The sequence below is a fragment of the Syngnathus scovelli genome, chromosome 8, assembly GCF_024217435.2.
Source record: "Syngnathus scovelli strain Florida chromosome 8, RoL_Ssco_1.2, whole genome shotgun sequence".
In the NCBI taxonomy this organism is placed as follows: domain Eukaryota; kingdom Metazoa; phylum Chordata; class Actinopteri; order Syngnathiformes; family Syngnathidae; genus Syngnathus; species Syngnathus scovelli.
The window spans coordinates 15878534-15902003 of record NC_090854.1 but is presented as its reverse complement, the minus strand read 5'-3'; the positions used below and the strand labels follow the sequence as shown (position 1 = coordinate 15902003).

At 40.5% G+C, this 23470-nt stretch overlaps 1 protein-coding gene and 1 long non-coding RNA gene across 5 annotated transcripts; one reads left to right on the top strand and one right to left on the bottom strand.

Annotated features, from left to right (window-relative positions):
- Nucleotides 1-139: 139 nt before the first annotated feature.
- LOC125973266 (target of Nesh-SH3) lies at nucleotides 140-21181 on the bottom strand. Of its 4 annotated transcripts, XM_068651582.1 has the most exons (23): nucleotides 21031-21181; nucleotides 15298-15477; nucleotides 15143-15211; nucleotides 14944-15076; nucleotides 14673-14863; nucleotides 14563-14606; nucleotides 14023-14068; nucleotides 12942-13007; nucleotides 12721-12798; nucleotides 9860-11998; nucleotides 9690-9767; nucleotides 9177-9341; nucleotides 8516-8572; nucleotides 6161-6223; nucleotides 5412-5534; nucleotides 4839-4928; nucleotides 4479-4691; nucleotides 4255-4363; nucleotides 2399-2478; nucleotides 2215-2244; nucleotides 1960-2118; nucleotides 1636-1758; nucleotides 140-1235 (listed from the first exon to the last, which is right to left on the bottom strand). In XM_068651582.1, the coding sequence occupies exons 1-23, from the start codon at nucleotides 21134-21136 to the stop codon at nucleotides 1120-1122; spliced, it is 4458 nt and encodes a 1485-aa protein (XP_068507683.1). In that variant the 5' UTR covers nucleotides 21137-21181; the 3' UTR covers nucleotides 140-1119. The 4 variants fall into 4 exon arrangements, with proteins under 4 accessions (XP_068507683.1, XP_068507684.1, XP_049583199.1 ...); XM_068651583.1 differs by lacking the exon at nucleotides 8516-8572; XM_049727242.1 differs by lacking the exons at nucleotides 9690-9767; nucleotides 9860-11998.
- LOC125973273 (uncharacterized) lies at nucleotides 5463-21113 on the top strand. The gene is made up of 3 exons (XR_007483118.1): nucleotides 5463-5566; nucleotides 20485-20601; nucleotides 21006-21113. It is a non-coding gene; the product is annotated as an uncharacterized lncRNA (long non-coding RNA).
- Nucleotides 21182-23470: the final 2289 nt, after the last annotated feature.

The following is a 23470-nucleotide window of genomic DNA, read 5'->3' as shown; positions in this document are numbered from 1 at the left end:
ATATGGATACAGTTTACCCCCAGAGCTTTTAGTTCTAAAGCACTTTATTTCATTCAAAGGAGCTTAAAACTAGTTCTACTGGTACCACTTATAGTGCATCATGCCAAATCCTTTGCAATAAGTCAGAAACGAGTGTCAGTTAATATCAAAACCAGATTTATTGCTCAATAACAGTTGATATATTGCAACGCAAAAGTATTTGTGAGAAATAATTTGAAAATTATATACACTTTGCAAAATGTTTCAACAAATATATTTCTATCAAACAGCCCCATTGGAAAAAGGTTAATATTTAAAACTACATCATAGAAGCTGATTTCCAAACACTTTTTCTTTCTTCCAACAATCTTAAACTATCCCTGGTAGACAAAAAAAAAAAAATCACTCCATATACATAAACATATATAAACAAAAGTATAATACTGTGCAATCTGCAACTGCTAGCAATTCCTCAGGAACAGCAAACTGTCGGTCTCGCATGTGTCATATGTGCTTGTATTTTACATAATACAAATGTACAATCATTATATGAGTGGCACTTTGTTTCTGCATAGAAATGGTGTGTGTGGGTGTGTGTGTGTGTGTAGCCATGCAAGTATATGTCCTCTGGAATGTACAAACATGCGCTATAATCTTGTAACGAACCCTTGATAAATAGTATCATACATTTTGGGAGCCAGCTTCCCAAAAATTTTCAGAACAATGACTGTATAATTAATATTTTGACCACTCATGCATCCATTTTGACACTTTTACAACATCAACGATTTGTTTCCAGAACCCTTTCATACCTTGTAAAAACCTTAGACCCCCCCCCCCCGCCCCACCCATACCACCAATCTACAGTGTCTATGGCAGGGGCTGCAAGAACATTTCATCCAGCCTGCCATATAATTCTAAAAACAAATCCTCAGCGGAACATCCAACCAACAAATGCTAATAATATATAATAATAGACATTTGCTCAGCCATGTTTTTTTTTTTTTATGAATTTTCTATGGCCCTTAAGTGGGTGGAAAAAGGTTCTCCACCCCTGATTTATGGTGACAGGAAAGTCCCTTCACGTTAGACACCTTTAGTACTTGTTTTCCAGACTTTCTTCTGGACTGCCTGGAGGTGTTACCACTTGCCGGGAATGGGCGTGCCGCATTCGTACCAGCCCACGTAAGTCACATGTGACTTGCCGCCAATTTCACCGAAGCTAACCGGCTCTTGTCTCAGCGCCCGGAAGTAACCTGTGGAAGGGGGGGAGAAAAAAATCAAACAGGATCATCCACTGGAAATATTTAACTTGCTGGATAATTGAAAATCGTAAATTAGAACTCCTGTAGAAATGATTCTGCAATTCGGAGTAACTGGTTAACTCGTGGGTGGCTAGGCACTGATGATTATCGGCCTCCTTTTTTTTTTTCATTTAATCCTGGGGCCTTGCACAGAGAGCACACACGAGGTTTGCTTACATCGACTCAGTTGATTCCTGACAGATGTCCGTTCCATGATTCCATCCCAATACGTCACCCACCACCGCACGACCATTGTTATTTGGACTCAAAATGTTACTGTGTAATTAAATGTGGACACCACCTTTTTGTTCTTGGTGAAACTAAATCTGCATGTTAGTCATAAATAGCCTACCTGGCCTGGAAGGTAACTGGTGAGCAAACAGTTGTGTCCCAGTCCGCCCGTCTAGGAAGGAGTCCACAAACTGGCAGTGGTCCTCACCGTAACCTGATTGATCCCCGATATTGTAGAACTTCCCTAAAGAGAAAGAAAAAGATTAGTAAATTTGTACTCCAGATTAGGATTCCATTAAACAACAGGTTAGGGGGACCGGAATGGCTTGAAAGAATTTAGGCAGAATTGGCAGTTAACATATTTGCCATACTGCTAATTGATCATCTTTAATACTGCATTTGTAAATCATTTACAACTTGCGGAAAAACTTTTATTCGTATGTACCATTGAGCGAGTCACTAAGGTAGATCTTATATCGCAGGGAGTTGCACAGCTGGATGCCCACAAACTTTCGGTACCACGTCCTCTTTATATATTGCTTCCCATTGCATTCCGAGTAGCCGTCCGTCTTAAATGGGAATTGCGTCCAGATGGCGTCTTTTCCTGTCGAAAATTATTTAAAAAAAGCAAATTTAACCTATATTTAAAAGAAGAAAAATATGCCAGAATGTAATGATTTTAGGAGAGGATAATATTTACCCGATACGTTTTCACTCACTCGTGGGTCAGCTGCAAGTAGAAGAGAAATTATTATTGTCATTGTCACGTCTAACATGTAATTTGACACATTTGCCTGCAGGAAAATCCACGATAAACGAAACGCGAAGTCGCGAGGGATCACTGTATACAGTGGTGTGAAAAATATCAATTGAGTGAAACTTACCTGACTCTGTATTGAACGACACAGGTTCACTAGAAGGTCCCGTTCCCAGCTCGTTCTTGGGTGTCACTTTGAATTCATAACTGAAACAACACAGAAAACAATCAATCTCAGGGATGAATCGTACTTTACGTACATTTTTCCCCATCGAAATTCCCCTTTTCCACCCTCCATCCAGAAATTGTTGCCGATTCAGAGCCAACGGGTGAGACGCTGTGACTCACTCGCTGTAGTCAAACAGCTGATGGTTATTCCACGTGCTGCTGAAGCTTAAGATATCCTGGCAAAAAAAAGCCCAGGGGATGCTTCTGGTGAACTCTTAAAAGTCCAGATGCAAAGAGAAAAATCCACCATGGACTCCACCCTTAGTGGTTTTCTTTCTCTTTGGTTATTTTTGCATGCAGGAAAAATAAAATAATGGTACAAACGGATTGAGTTCTGTTCTTTATTGGTTCTCCACTCCTAAACTATCCCAAAAAAAAGTCCCATTTCGTGCTTGAGTACATTCAATGTGTGCGGCAGGAAGATGTTGGGTCAGTTTATCGGTATTGGCAGCTTTAAGACATACTTCACCTAAGATAAAACTGCTGGAAAACGTCAGCTGTAATCCATCATAGTGACGGATGAATGGGAGGGTTAAGAAAAACAACGGGATTGATAACTAAGCAAAACACAGCAATTAAACTTCTAAGCCTCTTTTAAAATGGCATGTGCGGTCGCCCCAATTAAACACGACTCTCAGATGACCAGTGACGTCCGGTCAGAGGAGTCAAGGGAGGCCGTGCCTCCCCTGCCATCATGAAAAGGGGGGAAAACAAATTCAATTGTTTTTATTCTAGTCATTTTCCTTTTAATTTCAGTAGTTTTGTATCATTTTGAACCAAAATGAATATCTAATGCTTTTTGTCATCTGTCTGTAACGAGGTAACGAAAAAAAGGTTCTCCAGCCTTATGGCAGGGGGCGCTAGTGATCCCGGGATGCTTCATGCGCCCACCTGGAGAATAAGTGATCTCCAGTTCAAATTTACCGTGAACAACTCTGGAGCAGTCGTCCATTTATTTCGTTTTGCATTCGTTGTTTTTTTTTTTTTTCGTTTTTACATTTCGTTTTGCAATGGAGGATTGCCAAACGATTTTCAACTATTGATTTTTGGTCGAAGCAGGAGGTTATCAGTAAAGGAAGACCAACTCCGGAGTTAAAAGGTTTGTTTTGGACAACGGGATTTGGGATCATGTCTTTTTAAACGGAGTTGTATGCACGATCGAAAAGTTTTTGATTCCATGTGCTTTATTGAGTGATTTTATGTGTAAAGACTGCTGATATGAGATTTCAATTACAATAGTTTAAATTAAATAATGAATAAGCTACTCTAGAGCAGCATTCCTCAAACTTTTTATTGTGACACGGTTTGGTGTCGGACAAATTTTACCGGATGGGGGGGGGGGGATGACGTCAGTGCAATAATAAATCACCGCACGTCCCTGCTGGTGAGAGCTGTCTACAAAAGACTGAATTATTATTTTTTTGATTATGAAGTATTTTGTTATGTATGACTTTAAAGTAAAAGAGATAAAACGGAGGATAATTTAGTTTGGATTAAAAATCTGACATGATAAAATTGATATTTGAAATAGTAATTTATGTTAAAATGCATGATTTAATGAGCAAAAAAAAATGTTTTAGAATACATTATTAGATTGGTAAGAATTATCTTTAATTGAATGCATTGAGTGCAAAGTAGTACAAAAAAAAAATCATTATTTATGTTTGTTTTGTAATGCAAATCTAGTTCCAATTAGCACATTTGATGAATTATAAGAGTCTTTAAAATCTAAATGAGTTTTGGGTGGTTGTATACCTGCTTTCTGGTTTTAGATTCTCTACTGCCGTGTGTGTCTGGTTTGTTGTCGTCAATATGGACACTTCTTCTCCATTGGGTCCTTTAGCTGTTGATACGACCTCATATTCTGATAGAGAGAATAATAATAGTCATTTCAATGACTAAAAAAAGCACCTAATATATAAATGAAAATCCAAAGAAAAACAAAATATGTCAAAATGTGCATCATTGTCTTGCAGTACCTTTGGTTTCATTATCGGTTTTCTGCCAGTCGAGTATGACAAAAGACGGACACCCTTCGACTGTGACCACGGTGAGGTTGGTGGGTGGGATTCGGGGGGCAGCCGTCACGTTCTGATCGCTGCCGTCCTCCTCGTCGGGGAAGTAACTCAGGGAGGACGTGATGGAACACGGCTCGTCTGGCTTCTTATCAGTCTTGTAGACGACGTGAGGAGCTGTGGAAGTGTACAGTCAGAGTTGGTTGGTTGGTTGGTTGGTTGGTTGGTTGGTTGGTTGGTTGGTTGGTTGGTTGGTATTGGTCAGTGCTTGGTATGTACCGTGGACCAAACGGTGTAAGATCGGAAGAAATTTCGCAGTCTTACCCACATAGCGCTTCTTGCCCATAATGTCCACATCGGATGCAGGCAGGGGCCTGAAGATGGAGGAATTTTCATTCACGTCAAAGCGGCTGTCTGCAGAAAGGAACAGACAAGTCTGTGTTATGTGCCAACAGTCCCTGGCAGGAACCTCTGTTAGCATTTTTCATAGTTCTGTCCCAGGTCAACATCCCGTCTGCCCAACACCTGCTTGAGCGTTCACCACAACTCAAAATCACACATGTTCTCTTGTTTCCTTCTCAGATTGCAACCTCCTCATCCATGGATGAATCGCTCCATATGGAATGCTCTATGATAAATGGATAAACCTGGATAAACTAACGAATTCCAGAGTTTACAGTCGAGTTCAAGTAAGTACTAGATTCATTTGCAAGCTTTTCCAACAAGTTACAGCTGCATATTAAAACAAATATTCAAATACTAAGATTTCTTTTTGTGTAAGTGAATGATCAATACTTTGGGCACATTGAGATTTTGTTTCTGAAACTTTATAGATTGCCAACGACCAGTTTTGACTGCAATTGTATGTATATGTAAAATAACAATATAGTTTCCTACTGTTTAATGACGGAGTAATTGTGGTTGTCTGCTGCCGACGCTCGTGCTTAGGCTTGGACGTGACCAGAGGGAAAGGTTTCAAGATGGACTCCTTGTCGCCTTGTTTGAGGTCCATGGGTTTATCTGAGGCAAAACAGGAGGAGGAGGAATGGGAGGTCAGTACATCATGTGACTCACGAACAGTTGTGTTCCATCTGCTTCGGTCGTCATTCTTGCAGAGCAGTTCTGTGTCATCGGAAATAAAATGTTGAGCTTTTTTTTTTTTTTTAAGATGAAAATTTGCTTCCATTGTCACACGTCTGACGTCAATGTAAGACAACAACAACAAAAATATCGCGTTAGGTTTACGCAGATAGTGCGCACTCGTTTAGCTTTATTGGATGTTTTGTGTTTTTTATTGAAAGGTCATCTTTTATGTTGTTGTCGCTTTTAACTTGTTCCAGATTGACAGCTGAAATCAATTGCGGTTAGGAGAAGGCAAGAATCAAATATTGCAGTGGGACCATTTAGAGGAAATGTGGAGTGAAATTTGACGACTCGACGTGAGTTTGATGAGTCAACGACAGGAAATTATTCTTACAATCGCATTGACGTCACTCTTCTCCTGAAACCGTACAATTCTAAAGTAAAATAATAAAAACACCTTCACTGAGTCTCACTTAAACAACAAAATGGTGCCTTGGGGAATGATGAATGTTTTCAAAACTAGTAAGGGGGGGGGGGGGGGAGGAAGGGGGTTTTGCCCTCACCATGGTCATTAGGCATCCCCACCAGGTTGGGTCTCTTGTTAACGGGAATGGTTTGGCGCAGAACTGCAAAGATTAATGGGGAAACATTATAAATTATTACAGAATTACAATAACAAACTCGCATAGAGCGACTGGTGGTCTGCATTGAAGTAGTCAGAGAGTCAAAACTGGAAATCAAATAGTGGTGGATTAATAAGATCACATTTATGGATAGAAGGGTAGTGATGGTCGAGAGCTGTCAACAAAAATAAATGCGGACACAAAAGCAACATTAAAAGCTGGGGATTGGGCATCATAATCGATTAATTGAGTGTTAATTAATTGCCTCTATATTGTTGAAACATGACGTCAGATATATCATTTTGGATATATCATTTCGTTACAGCAGAACATTTAGAGGCTGAATTTAACGTTCATGAATTTTACAACAATTAATCGATTATATGAATGTTATGTCATCAAATGCCCATCCCTGATCGTAGCAGATTTATGTATGACAAGCCAGGCAGATTGACAAATGCTGCCACATCTACAACAAATAAAATCGTCAATCAGCCCTGCAAATTATTTTAATGATCCGAGAAAAGGCAAAGTCTAGTATTACTTTGTTTTTAATGAGTGACTCATTTTTTTCCGATTTATATTTCTGATTTATTAAAGCACATGGCACTAAATCATTTGAGGAAACACTGAGGGTGTCCAGCTCTAGCCTGTGACACATTTCCTTAACTGGAGTTGCAATTTATTTATTTATTTCACATTGCACTCCTTTGGTCATTTTTCATTCCCTTATCACAAAGATAAGTCATTGATTATTTAATACTTAATACGCAATGATCTAAAGCAGCTTCAAGACATTTATTTTTGGGATTGTTTCCTTCCCTGCAATCGATGACCTAAGCCGTTTCAACCCCCTGAAGTAATCGGCAGAACAAACCACTGATGATTAGCCTCAAGATGAACCGCCATATGATAGACATCTAATGGCAAACATGCACTGATATGTATCAAGCGAAATACTCAAGATAATCTATTTTTGTGATTATGTGAGGCGGCCTATCACAAAAAAGATGATGTCATGCTCACGTGGTTGAAGGATAAATGTATAGCATGTGTTTTTAACCGAACATGTGTTGCATCATTGCTGTATACATCGCTGATTTTTTTTCCCAAATTAAAAAAAACATTTAAAATAAAACTTCTAAATTGAGGAAACATGTGTCTAACCTTTAGGACAATGTAGTATTGCTCCAAATGTTCGTTTACATTCCTTTAGAAGTCCGTTTTCTATTTCTATGACTTTGTTATGGTTGGAAAAAATGTTCAATTATTATCCTGGAACTACTCCACTTAAAATAATTGATTCACAGTAGGTTTTGTTGTTCAGTATTTTACACTGGTTAATTCAAAGTAATGGTTCCAATACCCTTCCTGGGATGCCTTCAAAGATATCTGAAATTATCCGCATTTACCGAGACAACACATGACAGCTGTGACTGAAGGAAATGAGAAGTGAGCACAGCGTCAGCGTTAATACGTGCGGTCCAGACGTGGTTTGCTTTCTCCTCCTACGACTGACTGACTTTGATTAGCAGAGACAGAGCTGGCAAAAGTGAAACAATGTGATGAGCCTTAGAAAAGTTTGGCGGCGAGGTGCTGAAATGTGCTCATCTTTGATGAGCATGCTCAACTAAGAATGGGCATTTGAAGAAATGCCTTTTGTCGATCATCAGGAACATTAAAGAAACGTGAAGTTCCTGTAGTTTCGAATTTTACGAGAACCTGTTTAGGCACCTCGTAACTGTCCTGATAATGGTTTCATTTACTATTATTTTTTTATCTTCTCATTAGGGTTGCAGGTGAGCTGGAGCCGATATACCTTGGGCTGGTTGAAGTCATTTTGTTAAAAAAAAATCTACTGATGGACAATTTTGAGTCTATTCAAACCATAAAGCAAATCATGCATGTTTTTGAAAAATTGGAGGGAACCGGACTTTACAGCCGAGATTCGGACCAAGGAGCTCTCAAGGATGCGCTGAGAACAATTCCACTGTGTTGCCGATTTGAACTTAATAGATGATCGATAAAAGTTACTTATCTTCAATTAATTTTTGATTTAAGCCCATCTTTAGCTGAAACAGATAGAACTGACAAGACATATTATCCAAATAAAATAGCCACAGAAGTTCTGACAAGCAGGTTGAAGCATTAGTGGACTGTGACAAAAAGCGGATGATGATGATCATGATGATGATTGATTATTATGATGTGCACAGATTGGGACACACTGCAGCAATGCCTCATGGGTTAGTGCGCGTGGAACGCTGAAAGATGATTTTTCTTGTCAATGTTTACCAGGTTTCTCTTTGGGCCATGCTCCAGGTTTAGGGAGAGCATTGGTCCTATGATGCGCTGTTGGAGGGAGAAGAAGGACGGTTATCAAATGTTTGGTGTCACTGGATTTGGCAGTGTCCAGTCAGGGAAAAACAAAGCTGAAGATGTTTCTTTGACCTAGTTTTTACAGATGAGCTGTATTTAAAATTGGAGCTGGCGTGACTTTATTGACATTAATCTTCGAATTTGGCCTTCCTCGTTCTCCATTCTGTAAGTCTTTTGAGGTGGCTCTGGGTATGTTTAGGAAAGGATGATACAAACAGAGGAAAAAGGGACTGGCGAAACCGCCTGCGCTCTGCTTAGTTTGGCGTGCTAGCTTTAATTGTTGCGTGTTCTTGCCAGCGCTCTAGCCAGACGTCGCACATAGCCCAGCATGGAGGGACTGTAAATCATATTAACGACACCAAGGCTCAAGCCACAAATGCAGCAGAGGTGTGAAGTACACCACATGAGAGCGCACATGTGGTTGAGCAGAGTTTCGGGATTGCCCAGGAAGCCCTAAGAGCGCAAGACGGAAGTTTTTCAATGTATGCATTTCATTTTGTGCTAAACCAGGAGCCATCTGCTGTCATCTGTAAACATAAAGTAAGATTAGAAGTAGAGGAAGTAAGTTCTCCATTACCCCCAGAGGTCCTGGAGCTGTGGGAGGAGGTGGACAATGTTCTGACACCATTGCGAGGGAAGTGAGGAGGAACCCGGACGCGTGAAATTGTTGTGTTTCGTCCAGACGGAATAGCTGAGGAGCTAGTAGGGGAGCGAGGGGCCTCGACTTTCCGGATGATGGTACCTAGATAGAAGAAGAGAGGCATTTGGGGAGGTTAGTGATTGTCCACTTGCGAGCTCGCCAAGCTAAATGGAACAAATGGTGAAAGGAATGTTGACGAGAGACCAAGGAATGAAATGACAGAGACATGAATGGCACACGGCGTTGTTTGTGAGTGGGTGGCGGTTAGGAGGGTCTGCTGGGCCGCGATTGACAGCACACATGGTGACAGGGACAATGACGTGGGTGTGAGGATGGAAATGGAGATGGGGAAGCAGTGATATCATCCAGTGGTTTGAGTTGCAACTGGGTGTCATACAGTTTGGACGAAAAGCGGTGATGGTAATGCAACCAACTTGTTGTGGTGTTTACCAAGATTGTTACTATCGGACTTCTCTGCAGCCGGGGCTGGGATTGGCAGAGGCTTTCCCTTCTCCGGTGGACTAGGAGCTGCATGGGAAAAAACTCATGTAGTATATTCTAAAGGGCATTTGTTGTAATTTTGACATCTTAACATATGTGTGTGGAAAGTAGGTGTTTACCAGTGGGAACTGCCTGCAAGGGTGGGACCTCAATAGGGCCAGAGTGACCCGTGACTCGAGGCTGAATCTCAATTCCAGGCTGTGCTTCTGCTTTGGACACTGGTGCAGGATTTACCTTGGTTTGGGATTCATAGTGTGTGGTTGGTGGGGCTTGGGAAGCAGGTTTGCTTTGGGGTAGAGGGTCTGACCAAAGAGGAGACTGAGGCTGTGACTGGGTTCTATCTAAAGGTTGTGGTTGGTCACTGTGTTTGGTTGGTTGTTTTTGAGACTTGGCTGGCTGACTTGGTTGTGTTTGTGAGTGTGCTTCTGGCTGGGATGTTCTCTTCAGTAGAGGGTGCGTTGTGGAGGTTGAAGAACTAGTCCTTGGTTCTGATGTTGATTGAACTTTGAACTGTTTCTTAGTGGTTGACCAAGGCTCTCGAGAGGTTTTATGTAGAATGAAGGGTCGGAATGTTGTCTCTGATTCAGATTGTGTTTGAATCGTTTTGATTTGTGGCTCAGTTGCAGATTGGGCTGGTTGTTTAGGCACTTTAAACTGTTCCTTAGTGCTTGGCCAAGGCGCTCGAGGGGTTTTCTGTAGAGGTTGGGATGTTGTCTGAAAATGGACTTCTGATTCAGATTGTGTTTTAATTGTTTTGATTTGTGGCTCAGTTGAAGATTGAGCTGGTTGTTTAGGCAGGATGTAAGGAATTGTTTGAACTTGTTGTCTTTGAGGTTGATGTTGCGTTGTTGGTTGAGGCAGTTTTGGATGTGCCTCAAATCCAGGCCTGCTTATTAACTGTGTTGGTTGTATGAGCTGTGTGACTGGATGATTTGGTGGTTTAGGCTGACTTGTGGTTTGACGCGGTGATAGGGGTTGTGGATCTCTCTGAGTTTTCAATTTTGTCTGCATCTTGGGTGTTGATCTGCTTTCTGACTGAGGTTTTACTTCGGGTATAGGTTGTGATGTTTGATCATGTGTTTGAGGCTGTGATTGGGGTTGTGGATCTGTCTGGGTTTTCAATTTTGTCTGCATCTTGGGTGTTGATCTGTTTTCTGACTGAGGTTTTGCTTGGGGTATAAGTTGTGATGTTTGATCATGTCTTTGAGGCTGTGATTGGGGTAGTGGATCTGTCTGGGTTTTCAATTTTGTCTGCATCTTGGGTCTTGATCTGGTTTCTGACTGAGGTTTTGCTTGGGGTATAGGTTCTGATGTTTGAGCATGTCTTTGAGGCTGTGATTGGGGTTGTGGATCTGTCTGGGTTTTCAATTTTGTCTGCATCTTGGGTGTTGATCTGGTTTCTGACTGAGGTTTTGCTTGGGGTATAGGTTGTGATGTTTGATCATGTCTTTGAGGCTGTGATTGGGGTTGTGGATCTGTCTGGGTTTTCAATTTTGTCTGCATCTTGGGTGTTGATCTAGTTTCTGACTGAGGTTTTACTTTGGGTATAGGTTGTGATGTTTGATCATGTCTTTGAGGCTGTGATTGGGGTTGTGTATCTGTCTGAGTTTTCAATTTTGTCTGCATCTTGGGTGTTGATCTGGTTTCTGACTGAGGCTTTACTTGGGGTATAGGTTTTGATGTTTGATCATGTGTTTGAGGCTGTGACAGGGGTTGTGGATCTGTCTGGGTTTTCAATTTTGTCTGCATCTTGGGTGTTGATTTGTTTTCTGACTGAGGTTTTACTTGGGGTATAGGTTTTGATGTTTGGTCATGTGTTTGAGGCTGTGACAGGGGTTGTGGATCTGTCTGGGTTTTCAATTTTGTCTGCATCTTGGGTGTTGATCTGGTTTCTGGCTGAGGTTTTACTTGGGGTGTGGGTTGTGATGTTTGATAATGTGTTGGACTTGGGTTATGTGTTGTAGCATGCAGCTCAAGATCTGGATATGGCTCGTGTTGAACTACGGGCTTGAATCTTAACTGATCAGACTGGGGTTTTGGTTGAGAACCAGTTTGGGGTTGTTGGGGTCTGGGCTTGGATTGTGTTGGCAGTTGATGAAGATTTAATAGATGTGGGTCATGATTTGGGGATTGTCCGCTATTTTGCTTAGGGACTGGTGCAGAAACTGCTGGAGGTGAAATCTGAAGTGGAAGTGAGAAATTAGGAACTGAGGGGACCTCGTGGAAAAGAGGAATGACAGATTGCGGTAGGCCTCCTCCTGGGTGGCGTGTAAGAAAGAGAAAATATTACCTGTAAGATACTGTCTGATAAAAACCACAAACAAAAGTCATGACTGACTGGCCGCAGGAAAACAGCAGAAGTGCAGGCAAAGACTTGGGAACTTAGATTGTGATGCTTGGCTTAGTTTTACATTACACATTATCTTTTACCTGGCTCAAGTTTCAGTGACTCATTCAACTTAAGAAATACCCAGTTAGCCAGGATTTGTATGGTATGAATTCAACTGCTGTCTCACTAAGACACTAGCATGGAAGGTTTTATTAGGTATTGATTGATTGCTTGCGTTATAAGCAATGAGAATGATTCAACTGCTAGTGAAAGGGAATCAGAGGAACTCCAAAAACAACACAGGCAAAGCCGATACAATGAATTCCAAGACTAGAATAATAAAAAGACACTATTGCTTAAATCAAGCACCAAATTAATTTGCTCGTCAAAAGTCTGATTTCAATCGCGTCAGCCAAACAAACCGGTAACTGAGAAAAAATATATTCGGAACAAAGCAAGGCCCTAAAAACTATTAATTAAAAATAGCTGCACGAGCTACGTGGTGCAAATCCTACCTTCTTTAACCCTGTTGAAAATCTGACATCACACATTTAGTGTGGGCCAAGTATGCAACGAACAATTCATGGTCTTCCTCTCAATTAGAATAGGTCCACTTTTTAAAGTTCTTAGCAAACATGAATCTCTATTTACCAATTGGCGGTTTGGTAGTCACAGGTGCTGGGGATCCAGTGGTAGACAGAGGTTCCTGTTTAGTAGTTGTGGTGGGAGCTGACAAATATAGTACACATTAGAGCATGTGAACAAAATGTTGATTAAATGTTGCATCAATCCTTAATTGATAGAAAGGCAAAGTTAATATGTTTTTCTGACCATTACAGAATTCCTGAGTTCATACTCGGAAAAGAAATTACCAAGAGTTGTCTTTGGGGTTATGTGGCGGGAGAGAGGTAGTCTGCCCTGTGTCCTATTATGAAGAACTAACAAAGAATAAAAGAAAAATGGTTACATTCAAAGTCAGTGCAAAGGTTGTCCCAGTCCTGAAAAAAAAAAGCCAACAAATGGAAAGGCAAAACATTTGGTCAATGGTTGACAGTTCTCCCCAAGGATTATCAGGGTTGACCAGTTCACAGTAATGCTTTCTTTTTTATTATTGATAAAGTCTCAAGCCAAAAGCGTTGTACGTCCTTAGATCTTTCCTAGACAATATAAAAGTTTTCCAGGCACTTTAAAACATGATGCAGTTCTGGAAATAAACTTAGTGTGAGGTGGTCTGGGTTGAGCGGAGGTTGTGTTTACTAATTCTTTGTGCAATATTTATTCAGGAGTAGTTAAAAGAAAACAACTAATATGTGTAGTTATACTTTCAAGATCGGATAATCCAAACCGGAAAAAGTGGATATACAGAAATGTGAGCTGCAATTATGATGTCTAACATATGTATTTTTTATCCTGCATAACTAACACATCTATCTTACAGTATTATTTGTGTGTGTCAAGTATTTTACCCAGATTTATTTCATTCTCTGTTTCCTTTCAAATCGTATTAATGTTGCCCGGAGCCAAGTATCATTAAGGCTTTCACCAAATTATATGTTTTGGGAGTATTAATTACTTACTCTGTGAATACATCAAGTCATACTGTTTGCTAAGTAACGAATTATATTAATCTGTGATTGGAATGAATTAATTGGAGTTATTCATATACCACATCGTAATTAGAGCAGTTCATTGGCTTGAGTGATTCACATTTTTTTTACTTTTTTATTTCGATTTTACTGAAATTTGGCTCAGTCTTGCAAAAACTAAATAGATTTCTGGTAATCTGCAATAAATCAAAGCATATAAAACAAGGATATTTCCAGTGCTTCGACTCAAGGTTCACAACAAAACAGAGACTTTTTTTTTTCCATACATAACACAAAAGCATAATGCATCTTCTTTTCCAGTGTTAACAATCCGTTTAGCAAGAAATTTCATCTCTGATCAACTTACCATGGCGAGGAGTAAAGGGGAAGTGAGGACCTTGTGCTAGGGGTTTCTAGTGGGCCAAAAACAAAAGGTGAGATTTGGTGAACAATATAGTCGCAATAATTAATAACAAATAAATTGACATCAACTGGAAACATTCGGTTTCTTTTAGTATCTCCCGTTGACGTGATTGGCTTTAAATTGGAATAAATAAAGACGCTAGCACACTACAGATGGACTTGGCTTGTCACGCCCTGGCTGTACTCATGCCGTTTCCATTCGGCATCTGGAAGGGAACTTAACGAGGCAAACAACCCTGAGAATAGCATACACATACAAAAAAAATGTACAACATGCTTTCCAGAGTGTATTAATTCTTCCGGGCGCACGCCCCGTTCTTGAATATGCTTATTCTGAGCCGAGCTGTTGGTTCTCATTAGCTTCAAGAACTCTTTCATCTATACAATAAATCCTCATGTGATGGAATTATGTCGACATTGTTAGAATACGTAGTCTATTCTTTGATTGCATTAAAATAATGATAATGATAATAAAAGTACGTACCACAGGGCTGATGGGACGTTTGAAGATTTTCCTGATGACTTTCTCTAGAAACAAAAATTTATACAGTCGATAAACAACTTGGAGAAACTGAAGGTGATAAAAGTGTTTACCTTGAACGACCCCAGAGCTGATGTTGTGGATAACAGGCTTGCTCCACGATCCAATCCTGTCCTTCGAGCTGGGCTGGACACCAAACTCGTAAACGGCATTGGGCTTGAGCTTGTCAATGACCGTGTCGCTTGTCGGGCAGGTCTGGTAGTTCCACTTCCTGTTCCTCTCTCGGTAACGCACTGTGTAGTGTCTGGACCAAAGAGGATATGCTGTTTGATAAAAAAATTTCGGCAGTTATCCAATTTTATGTCTACAAACGTGGAAGCATACCCATCCTCGAGACAGTCGTTCATGATATTCCCTTCGTAGGGGGTCTTCAGTAGGGTCCCCCAGGAGAGTAAAACTGAGGTGGGCGTCACTGAGCCAATAACTAGGTGGAGTGGTTTATTCATTTCCACTTTCCCTGCAGAAGAACGGTTACAGTATCTGGACGCCATTTTTAACAGCTTTCATGTTTATAATTTCATACCTGTGCAGTGCTTTTTGACATCGTTGGTTGGGATAGGCTGCACGGCGATAAGATACTTAGGCTCGGCGTCTGAAGACACAACATTCACATCTTAGTTTCAAAAGACGTGTGTCTTCTTATGAAATATGTTTGCGCTCGTCATTGGCCACCCTCACCAAACTCGGTCTCGTAAGGCTTCCCGTTCTCTGGGAGTTGAATGAACTGTTTGGAGAACATGCTGCTGCCGTAGCCCAGGATGTAACCCTCCAGCTTGGTGTCGGTGTTGGGACGTACAAACTTCATCACTATGGTGTCACCTGTGGCGTTGATGCGGACCTTCATGTTCTGGCGGCGGACTGGCGGGACAGGGAAGGATGTGAATATTACTGGACAAAATGATTTCTTTGTCATTATGTTATTGTCTATATTTTGAGAAATTTCATAGACTATGAAACCATGTTCGCCCTGGTATTTATTATTATTATTATTATGTTATGTTATTTCATTGTTTGAAAATTCAGCCCTAGAACACATTTCAACGTGAAATTTAGTAGGCATGTCAAATATGAGTGGACCCACAAAAAAGTATTGCCTCGAAAAACACATGGTGGGTATTATTTTGATCTTAAGCAGCCATTCTGTCATTTTCTCCATTGCCAGGGGGTCCTTAAAAAAATGAACTCATCCAAGAGATTTGTCTGATTGCTCTTAAATTTGTACCAGATTTGTTAGATGTTTGATACTAAATGGGATAGAAAAAAAATAGTCATCAAAATTTGATAACACTCTGGATAACTCATTTCCACAAGGTCAGTGCTTGACCAGATGTCTTGGTATGATGAATGTCCCATTCTAAAAAAAAAAAAAAAAAACTCGTAGGCACCTCTTCCTGCTGGCAGCAAATATTTAATTTTCTGCTCTGTGCCTCCCACATTTCTCCAGACCACGTTGAACCAACATAAAAACCTTAATTATATGGGTAAAAATAAGGTTAAAACTAACCTTGAGAATCTAGTACACTCAAATCATTTTCTTGTGTGACTCATATGTTCACGCTTGGTTCGATTTTGAGTCAGAAATAAGCTAATTTATTGTAGACATTAATAATTGGAAGTCATGTTGCTTGGATGAGTGAATCTGTTCCATAACGGTGATTGATGGTGACTTTCAATTTCCACATAAACATGTAGAACAATAAATCAGAATACTGGGCATACTTGTGTTGGAAATGATCAGACGTGAAAAAATGACTGGCAAGTTGTTCAAATGAATTTTTTTTTTATGGAATTGTTGGTTGGCTTTTCCCCTCATCTTCTTTGGATCAACATCGACAATAGATCAATTAGTGGATTTTTATGGTTTTAAAAAGAGTTTTGGAGTGACAGATGAGCTTTAGTCCCAATCCTTTGTAGTTAAGACTATCAACAATAATTTTCCCAAAGTACATGTCTTTGGCTTCAATCTCAGCACTAAATGAAATAGTGGAACTTTGCATGCCGAACGACGCTAGCAGCTGCCAGACCCCAGCGGAGACACTTGCAAAGGGGGAAGCCCTGGACTTGAAAAATACCCTCTTAGCTTTTCCAGCTATGTGTTCCCGATGAAAACCTCAATCAAAAGCATTTATTTTTGCTTCTCCCCACAAAAGCACAAGTGAGATTGGCCTAGTGAGTAGGAAACATCAGGAAACATCTGGCAGTGTGTTGCTAAAATCAATACAAGCAAAGACTGGCTCAGACGCGTATCCTTTCCACACTTGAAAACTGTTTAGTCTTATCAATATTTCCCAAGTATGGGGATTAAATCTAAATGATGACTAAACCACAAGCCTGATCACCAATCTATCACTCAGCGGCAGCACTCACGTTGTTGCAATTTACATGCACTCTTGCAAATGGCTGTAGCCCAAATTGATTTAAGATATAATTAGACTGTTTTCCACGCAATATTACTTGCTATTCTTTCAGACTAAACAGTATCACACGCCAAAATGTCAACAAATCCTGTTAGCTTTATTCGACGCAGTAGACTGGCAAAATAGGAGGCCAGTTTATCAAAATTATATTTGTCTTAGTATTTTAGTTTTTGAACATTTGCAGCTGTTACATTGTCAATTTAATCCAGGAAGGTTTGTTCATTTTAATGCGTTGATGTAAAAAATATTTATATATATATATATATATATATATATATATATATATATATATATATATATATATATATATATATATATATATATATATATATATATATATATATATATATATATATATATATATATATATCATTATCTGCAGACGATCCCTGATGATCATTTGGTGCACTTATTCTAACAAAAACAAACATGGTTTGTGTTTTACAATACTTTTGTTAAAATATTATGAGTCTGGCAGCAAAAGTTAATCCACTTAATTCCCACCAACTGCATGCGCAAACATTCAAAGGGCAATGAAGTCACCAATCAACACATGACACTATCCAATAAATAAACGGCCAAAATCTGATAAACATAATAATTGTCCTCTCCATCTTATGTTTTGGTGAGTTATCAGAGGAGGTCATGCTCTTGTGTCAGAAAGCAGCAACACCCTCAAACTGGAGCTTGGCTCAGAAGAGAACGTTATCACTCGGTGATGTATGATCCCCCGGGAAAGGGAGTCGCAAAATAATGGTGATGAAAACACACAGTCATGTCAGCTTTGACTAGAAAATTCCGTGATCCTGTCCATCCGTTCATTTTCTGAAGTGCTTCTGATACCAAAAGTACATTGTGGGGCGTTGTGAGATTTTTGTTAGAGTTTTGATGGACAATGGGAGTCGTAGAGGTAGAACGATTAAATATTTTAGTATTGACAAAAGTTTCTACTTGAATTTCTCTACCGTTTCGTACTTGGTTTGGTTTTGCTGGCTTAACTTGTTGACTCGATTGAACTCTTGGTCGGATATGTTGTTGATCAACTATTTTTGAACACTGATTGGCCTGTAAATTTGTATTGCTTAAAACGCTCGCAGTATAAAGTCTTCCCCACTCATCTTGAGAGCTGCATTGTTTTGTTCTCAAATAAAATGTGTCTTTGTTTAATCCGAATAGTCGTTTTTGTGGGTCACACAACAGATCTGCTCTCATCCTCCCAACTAAATGAGGGTGTATAAACTTTATACCCGTGTGGTATACCGCCCAACAAACTATATCCCCCCTCACATGCGTGATCGTTTAAATCAATTAAACTGAGTGAGTGGACCCCCCCCCCCCCTCTCCTTTGCCACACACAAAAGAGGTGATGTCAAGTTCTCAAAAGATGGGAGGTAGACAGAAGAGCTGAAACAGATGTTTCATGGCCTACTCCATTTAGGGCAATGGAGTGTAAAAAAAAACTTGCCAGCAGTGGCACAGACAGTTGAAAATAATTTAGATAGCGACAAACCAATGACAGCTCCAGTGACCTACATTAGTTAAAACGGGGCTGAGGGAATATCGGCTATAAATCAGTGGGAGTCTTCTGTGGAACAATCCCTGCTCCAGCGGGAGATAGTCATGCCAGGGATTGCACTCTGCAAATTTTCCTTGGCGCCGTCCGTGCTGCTTTCACACTACAAATGGCTTTGGGTATATTTTTAACAAAGCCACAGCTGCTTTCCCTTCCCCATTGCGGTGCTGCTCCATTGTATCCATTGTATGTGGAAGTGGCCATCTTTCCATCATTTTGACACCTCGGGATTCCAAGTTTATCGGGTAACCCTTCCCCTCTACTGTCTTCATATTTCCATCACCATTATTTATCCCTGCTTGATCTGCGGTTTTGTTCTGGCTCGCTCAATGCTCTCTCCAAGACATTTATCATCTAAATTTGGGTCAGTCGTAAATAATGTTTTATTGTAATAGCGAACAGGATGATGTCATATTTTATTTTCTAGGATACTGTTTTTGTTTGTTTTGATTTTGTCATGTGGTTTTTAGGCTCCTTGGAATTTTGATGTAAGATTCGAAGGATAATATACTGTATATTGGAACTACATCTAAATCTTGATATTTTGATTCTACGCAACTTCCTGTCTCACGCGGTTTGGTCATGGATCCCAATTAGCCTGTGTATTTTAAAGGTCTCCCTACATTAAAAAAAAAAAAAAAAAAAGAGGCAAGTGGAGCTCTCAATTTACATTATTTTTCCACAGGTGTGATTTTTTTCCACAAAATAAAATCAAATTCTCCAGGCACTTTAATATCTAACTCAAAATGCACCATTTCAATTATTGTACCCTTTATGAGTATCAAGCTTGTGGAAGCTAATTACCCGGAAAAAAAAATTGTGATGGTCAGGTAAAAACACGTCTCAAAAAAATGCAGTTATTCAAAACCTACACTTAGAAACATGCATTTGTGCATCGTTGCGTTTCTTTTGTTGTTCATTTGGTCACGTTTTGATCATGTTTAGACAATTAGAAGTGAAGACTTGGCTAAAAATAGCCTTTCAACAGATGTTGAAGGCATGCATTGCTTCAAAAGTTGGCAACAGCTTTTGTAACATGAGTCTGCCCCCATCTGGTCAGTGGCCCAGCGTTTGTTGAAGGCACTACCAAACAAATCTGACATCAGTGCTCAATATCTATCTCAAAGGACCACTCGGAAAGATTGAACCAACATATTTTTTGACTGATCTTAAAATAAGCCCAGGATATCTTGAAATTGTTTCTTTTGAAACCAAACACTTCACTACATAATGTGTTTGACTCTCAAATCAGATGTTTGAGCCAAGAAACACTTAAAAGCCCTTTTCCCTCAGAGAAGAACTAGAAAAACAAGCGTAAAGCTGCACACCATGACTTGTCTCCAAGCCAACCTCTGCCAGCAAGCCTGAACCAAGTGAGGCCGGGCTGCTGGCTGCTCACCCCTCATCATTTTTACAACCCCCAAAGTCTTCAAAGGGGCTTGAACATACAAATACAGCACGACTGTATGCGGTGGAATAAAAGAGGGCTGGAGTTCGTTTGTGCAATGTGAGACGAGAAAAAGTTCTGTTTACCAAAATTACCAATCAGTGACTCAATTGTCTAATCTGAGACTATGTTATGGCTTCTTTCTTCTTTCCTGCTGGAAAGAACGAGACAAATAAACTCCTGCAAGGAGCTGCAGCTCCGATTCTTTTTGCATACTCCCAAAAGGGAGGCAAAATGGTTTCAATATTTGTCTTCTATTAAATATCATCTCCCCTCTGTGCTGCTGGAGCTGCTGAAGTCATTGTGTGGTCCTTCTGGTTAGTCACAATATGTGAGCGCTTTACTGCGGTGTTTGCGGGTACTTTGATTAAAGTCTAACACGTGTTTTAATAGCCGCACCAGAAAATCAACACCTCCTGTACTTGCAGGAACTTCATCTCGTGAGCTTGTTTTGCAAGATGAACTCTCTAACCTGAGGAAGTACGTGATGGAGCAGCTGTTCTCTCTTTGAAACGTGACTCGTGTAAAAGAGAAATGTTATTGAGGTGAGTCTGGCAGGTGAGAAATCGACTTCTTTGGGCTCATTGGGAAATGGCAGGACCAAATCCGATGCATTTATAGTGTTGATGAAATTGATTCCTACATTAGTCAGGTTCAACAGGGTATGTTTATACCAATGAAATAGTAAATTATATTCTTTTGGACAATAGAATCTTTGCCTCATAATGAAAGTGCTTAATCACAATTAATATTATGAATCTGAAGGCCATCAGAATTGCACTGTGAGAGAACATGCACCAAAAGAGGATGACCAAACCTTTTAGTCAGAGATCCACTCATTCATTTTCTATCTGGCTTATCTGTCACAGGTAAACCGAAATCTAAGTCAGATGATTTTGGGAATGAGGCAGGACATATTCGAAACAGGTCTCTGTTTTATCATATTCAGATATGATCAGATCGGCATGTCCTACCTCTGCTCCTGCGTGGCGTTGAGGGACCAGACAAAACTATCCCAGCGATGAGGACCACCAGGAAGAGGACCAGAAACCCGGGCGAGCGCTGCTGCACCCTCGTCATGACTGCGGCGCTCGGTGGTGGTGAATCTTAGGATGAATGGACCAGCGCTGGTGTCTCAAGGGTTAGATGGTCACGTGAGTTAGCAGCGACAGGTAACGAGTTTCTTGCTTGGATGGTCTCTGGAAGAGGCTGGATAACTTCTCTGAGCTGAGCTTGGGCAGCACACTTGTGCAGGTTCAGATGCTGCTGCACCTTCTATACCTCTCTGGTGGAGGGGAGGGGTCAGAGGGAGACAGACACACTGGCTTTCTCTCCAAAAGGAGTTGTCACCAAACTTCCCGCCCTTTTCTCTCTGCTGTTCTCCCCCCCCCCCCCCCCCCCCTCTCCCTGCTTCGTCTGGTTTGTCCACACCAATTCTGCTTTCCATCTGCACCAGAGGTTCTCTGACACAAGTCATTGTTTTCATTCTCCTTGCCTTGTGCTTCTCTCTGGGAGTGTTTTTATGCACACTAAAAGTCACATTCAGAAGATCTAAATTACAAACATCTATTTAGGCTTTCATACGCATGCGTTAGTGATAATGCCCAGGTTTGGATGTGACATCTGAAGTTTAACCCACGATGGGAACATATAAAGCAGTAACTTGCTACCTTAATAAATAAATGACGAAACAAACAAACAAACCAATAAATAAATAATAGAGCGATAAATAAATAAATTTGCATTTGCTCCCTATGGTCATAGAATGCATTCTTAACCAACATTCCAAAAGTGAGCAAATTCTTAGACAAAGAATGAGGTGACAATGTTCTGGCAGTAACTCAGTCTGACTTTAAGATCACTGGGTTAAAGGTTAAGATCCTGCTTTCTGAAGAAGAAAGGTTGTAGAGAAATGCTCGTCAGGTCAAGGTCACAGACCTTCACCCCTGAACCCTAACTCATAATTCTCCTTTCAATAGAAGATTTGACGTTTTAGCAATGCTATTCGTTTCCATAATTTGTGTTTAAATGCTTTAATGGATATGCTCCTCTACCTTTCTGCACATCAGAAGAGGCTACAGAGCTGCAGCAGATTCACCAGGGCAGCATTAAATGTGTTTTATTTTACAAAACATCGCTTGAATAGATTGGTTTCTCTTTGAAAGCTCTTTCTCATTCTTCTTCTGCATGCCGACTGTAGTAGTAGTAGTAGTAGTAATCTGGAAACCTTCAGAAACCCCAACCAGAGACGTCATACGGAACTGGTTAACCAAACAATCACGATATCAACGTGCACGTGTGTGTACCGGCGCGACTGCCAAACCAATTTGGCAGCATCTTTTTGATCCCCTTAAAAAGAGTCTGATCCCTGCATCGTGCTTAGGTCTCCTGGTTTGGCTGCCCGCGGTGCCGGATAAACACCCGCACAGAGTCAGCTTTTGGGAGTCCAAAATCGTTAAGGGCTACCATTATATTCCATGGAAACATTGTCTCTCATCATGCAGTCTATAAATATATTCTTCGGTGATGCCATGGAGACTCACGTAGGTCAAATGTAGAACAAACGTGCCTTGTGACAGCATTACATCTTCAAGTGCAAACCGCACAATACATCATTGTTTACAACCAGTCCTTTTTTTTTTTCTGAAACGTGTTTCTTAGGCGTTCCTTCCCCTTTTTGATGGTGGCCGGCCAAGATTTTCTGTTGGGCCTCAAGGACATCAAGTGTGTAGTAAGCGTGTGTGCATGGCGCACACATGTCGGATTGCACGTGCGTGTACGCGTAGTGCAGCGTCCCCGCCCTCCGTTACTTGATTATCCCACATGTCATTGCACGAGACAGGAAACCAAGGGTGCGCGCCAGCGGGGGCGTGTTCCCCGAGGAAGCAGGACTTTGCAATGGAAGCACGCCTTTCATCACAACGAGAGAGCCTATTAAATGTAATAATGGCAATAATAATAACAGTCTGCTTCGATGATGGACGAGTGCGGCGAGTAATCAACCTGACCCGGCCCGCCTGCTGACTGGATCAGGCGGTACATGAAATCACGTTACATAACATTCCTGACTTTTTTTTTTTTTTTTTTAAATGAGAGCTAGGACTGCTCCTGAACTACAGTGGACAAGCACAAATTTATTTTATTTGACATCATTAATTTTTAAATATGACCCTCTGCCAATTTCTTGAGAGCGATACAAAGCAAAATGTTTTTGGACAGCACCGCAAACGTAAATCTTTTTTCAGCGATGTGAAGGTTTTATAATGTTTAAGCAGATGTTTTTATAATGTTGGCAGGTGTCTGTTACATCCCCTCAACATTTGGAAGATTTTCAAAATAAATCAAGTAGAGAAAGCATTTCTGACCTTCGTAGACTGAATGATAATGCTTAAAATCATACATATGATAACAGAA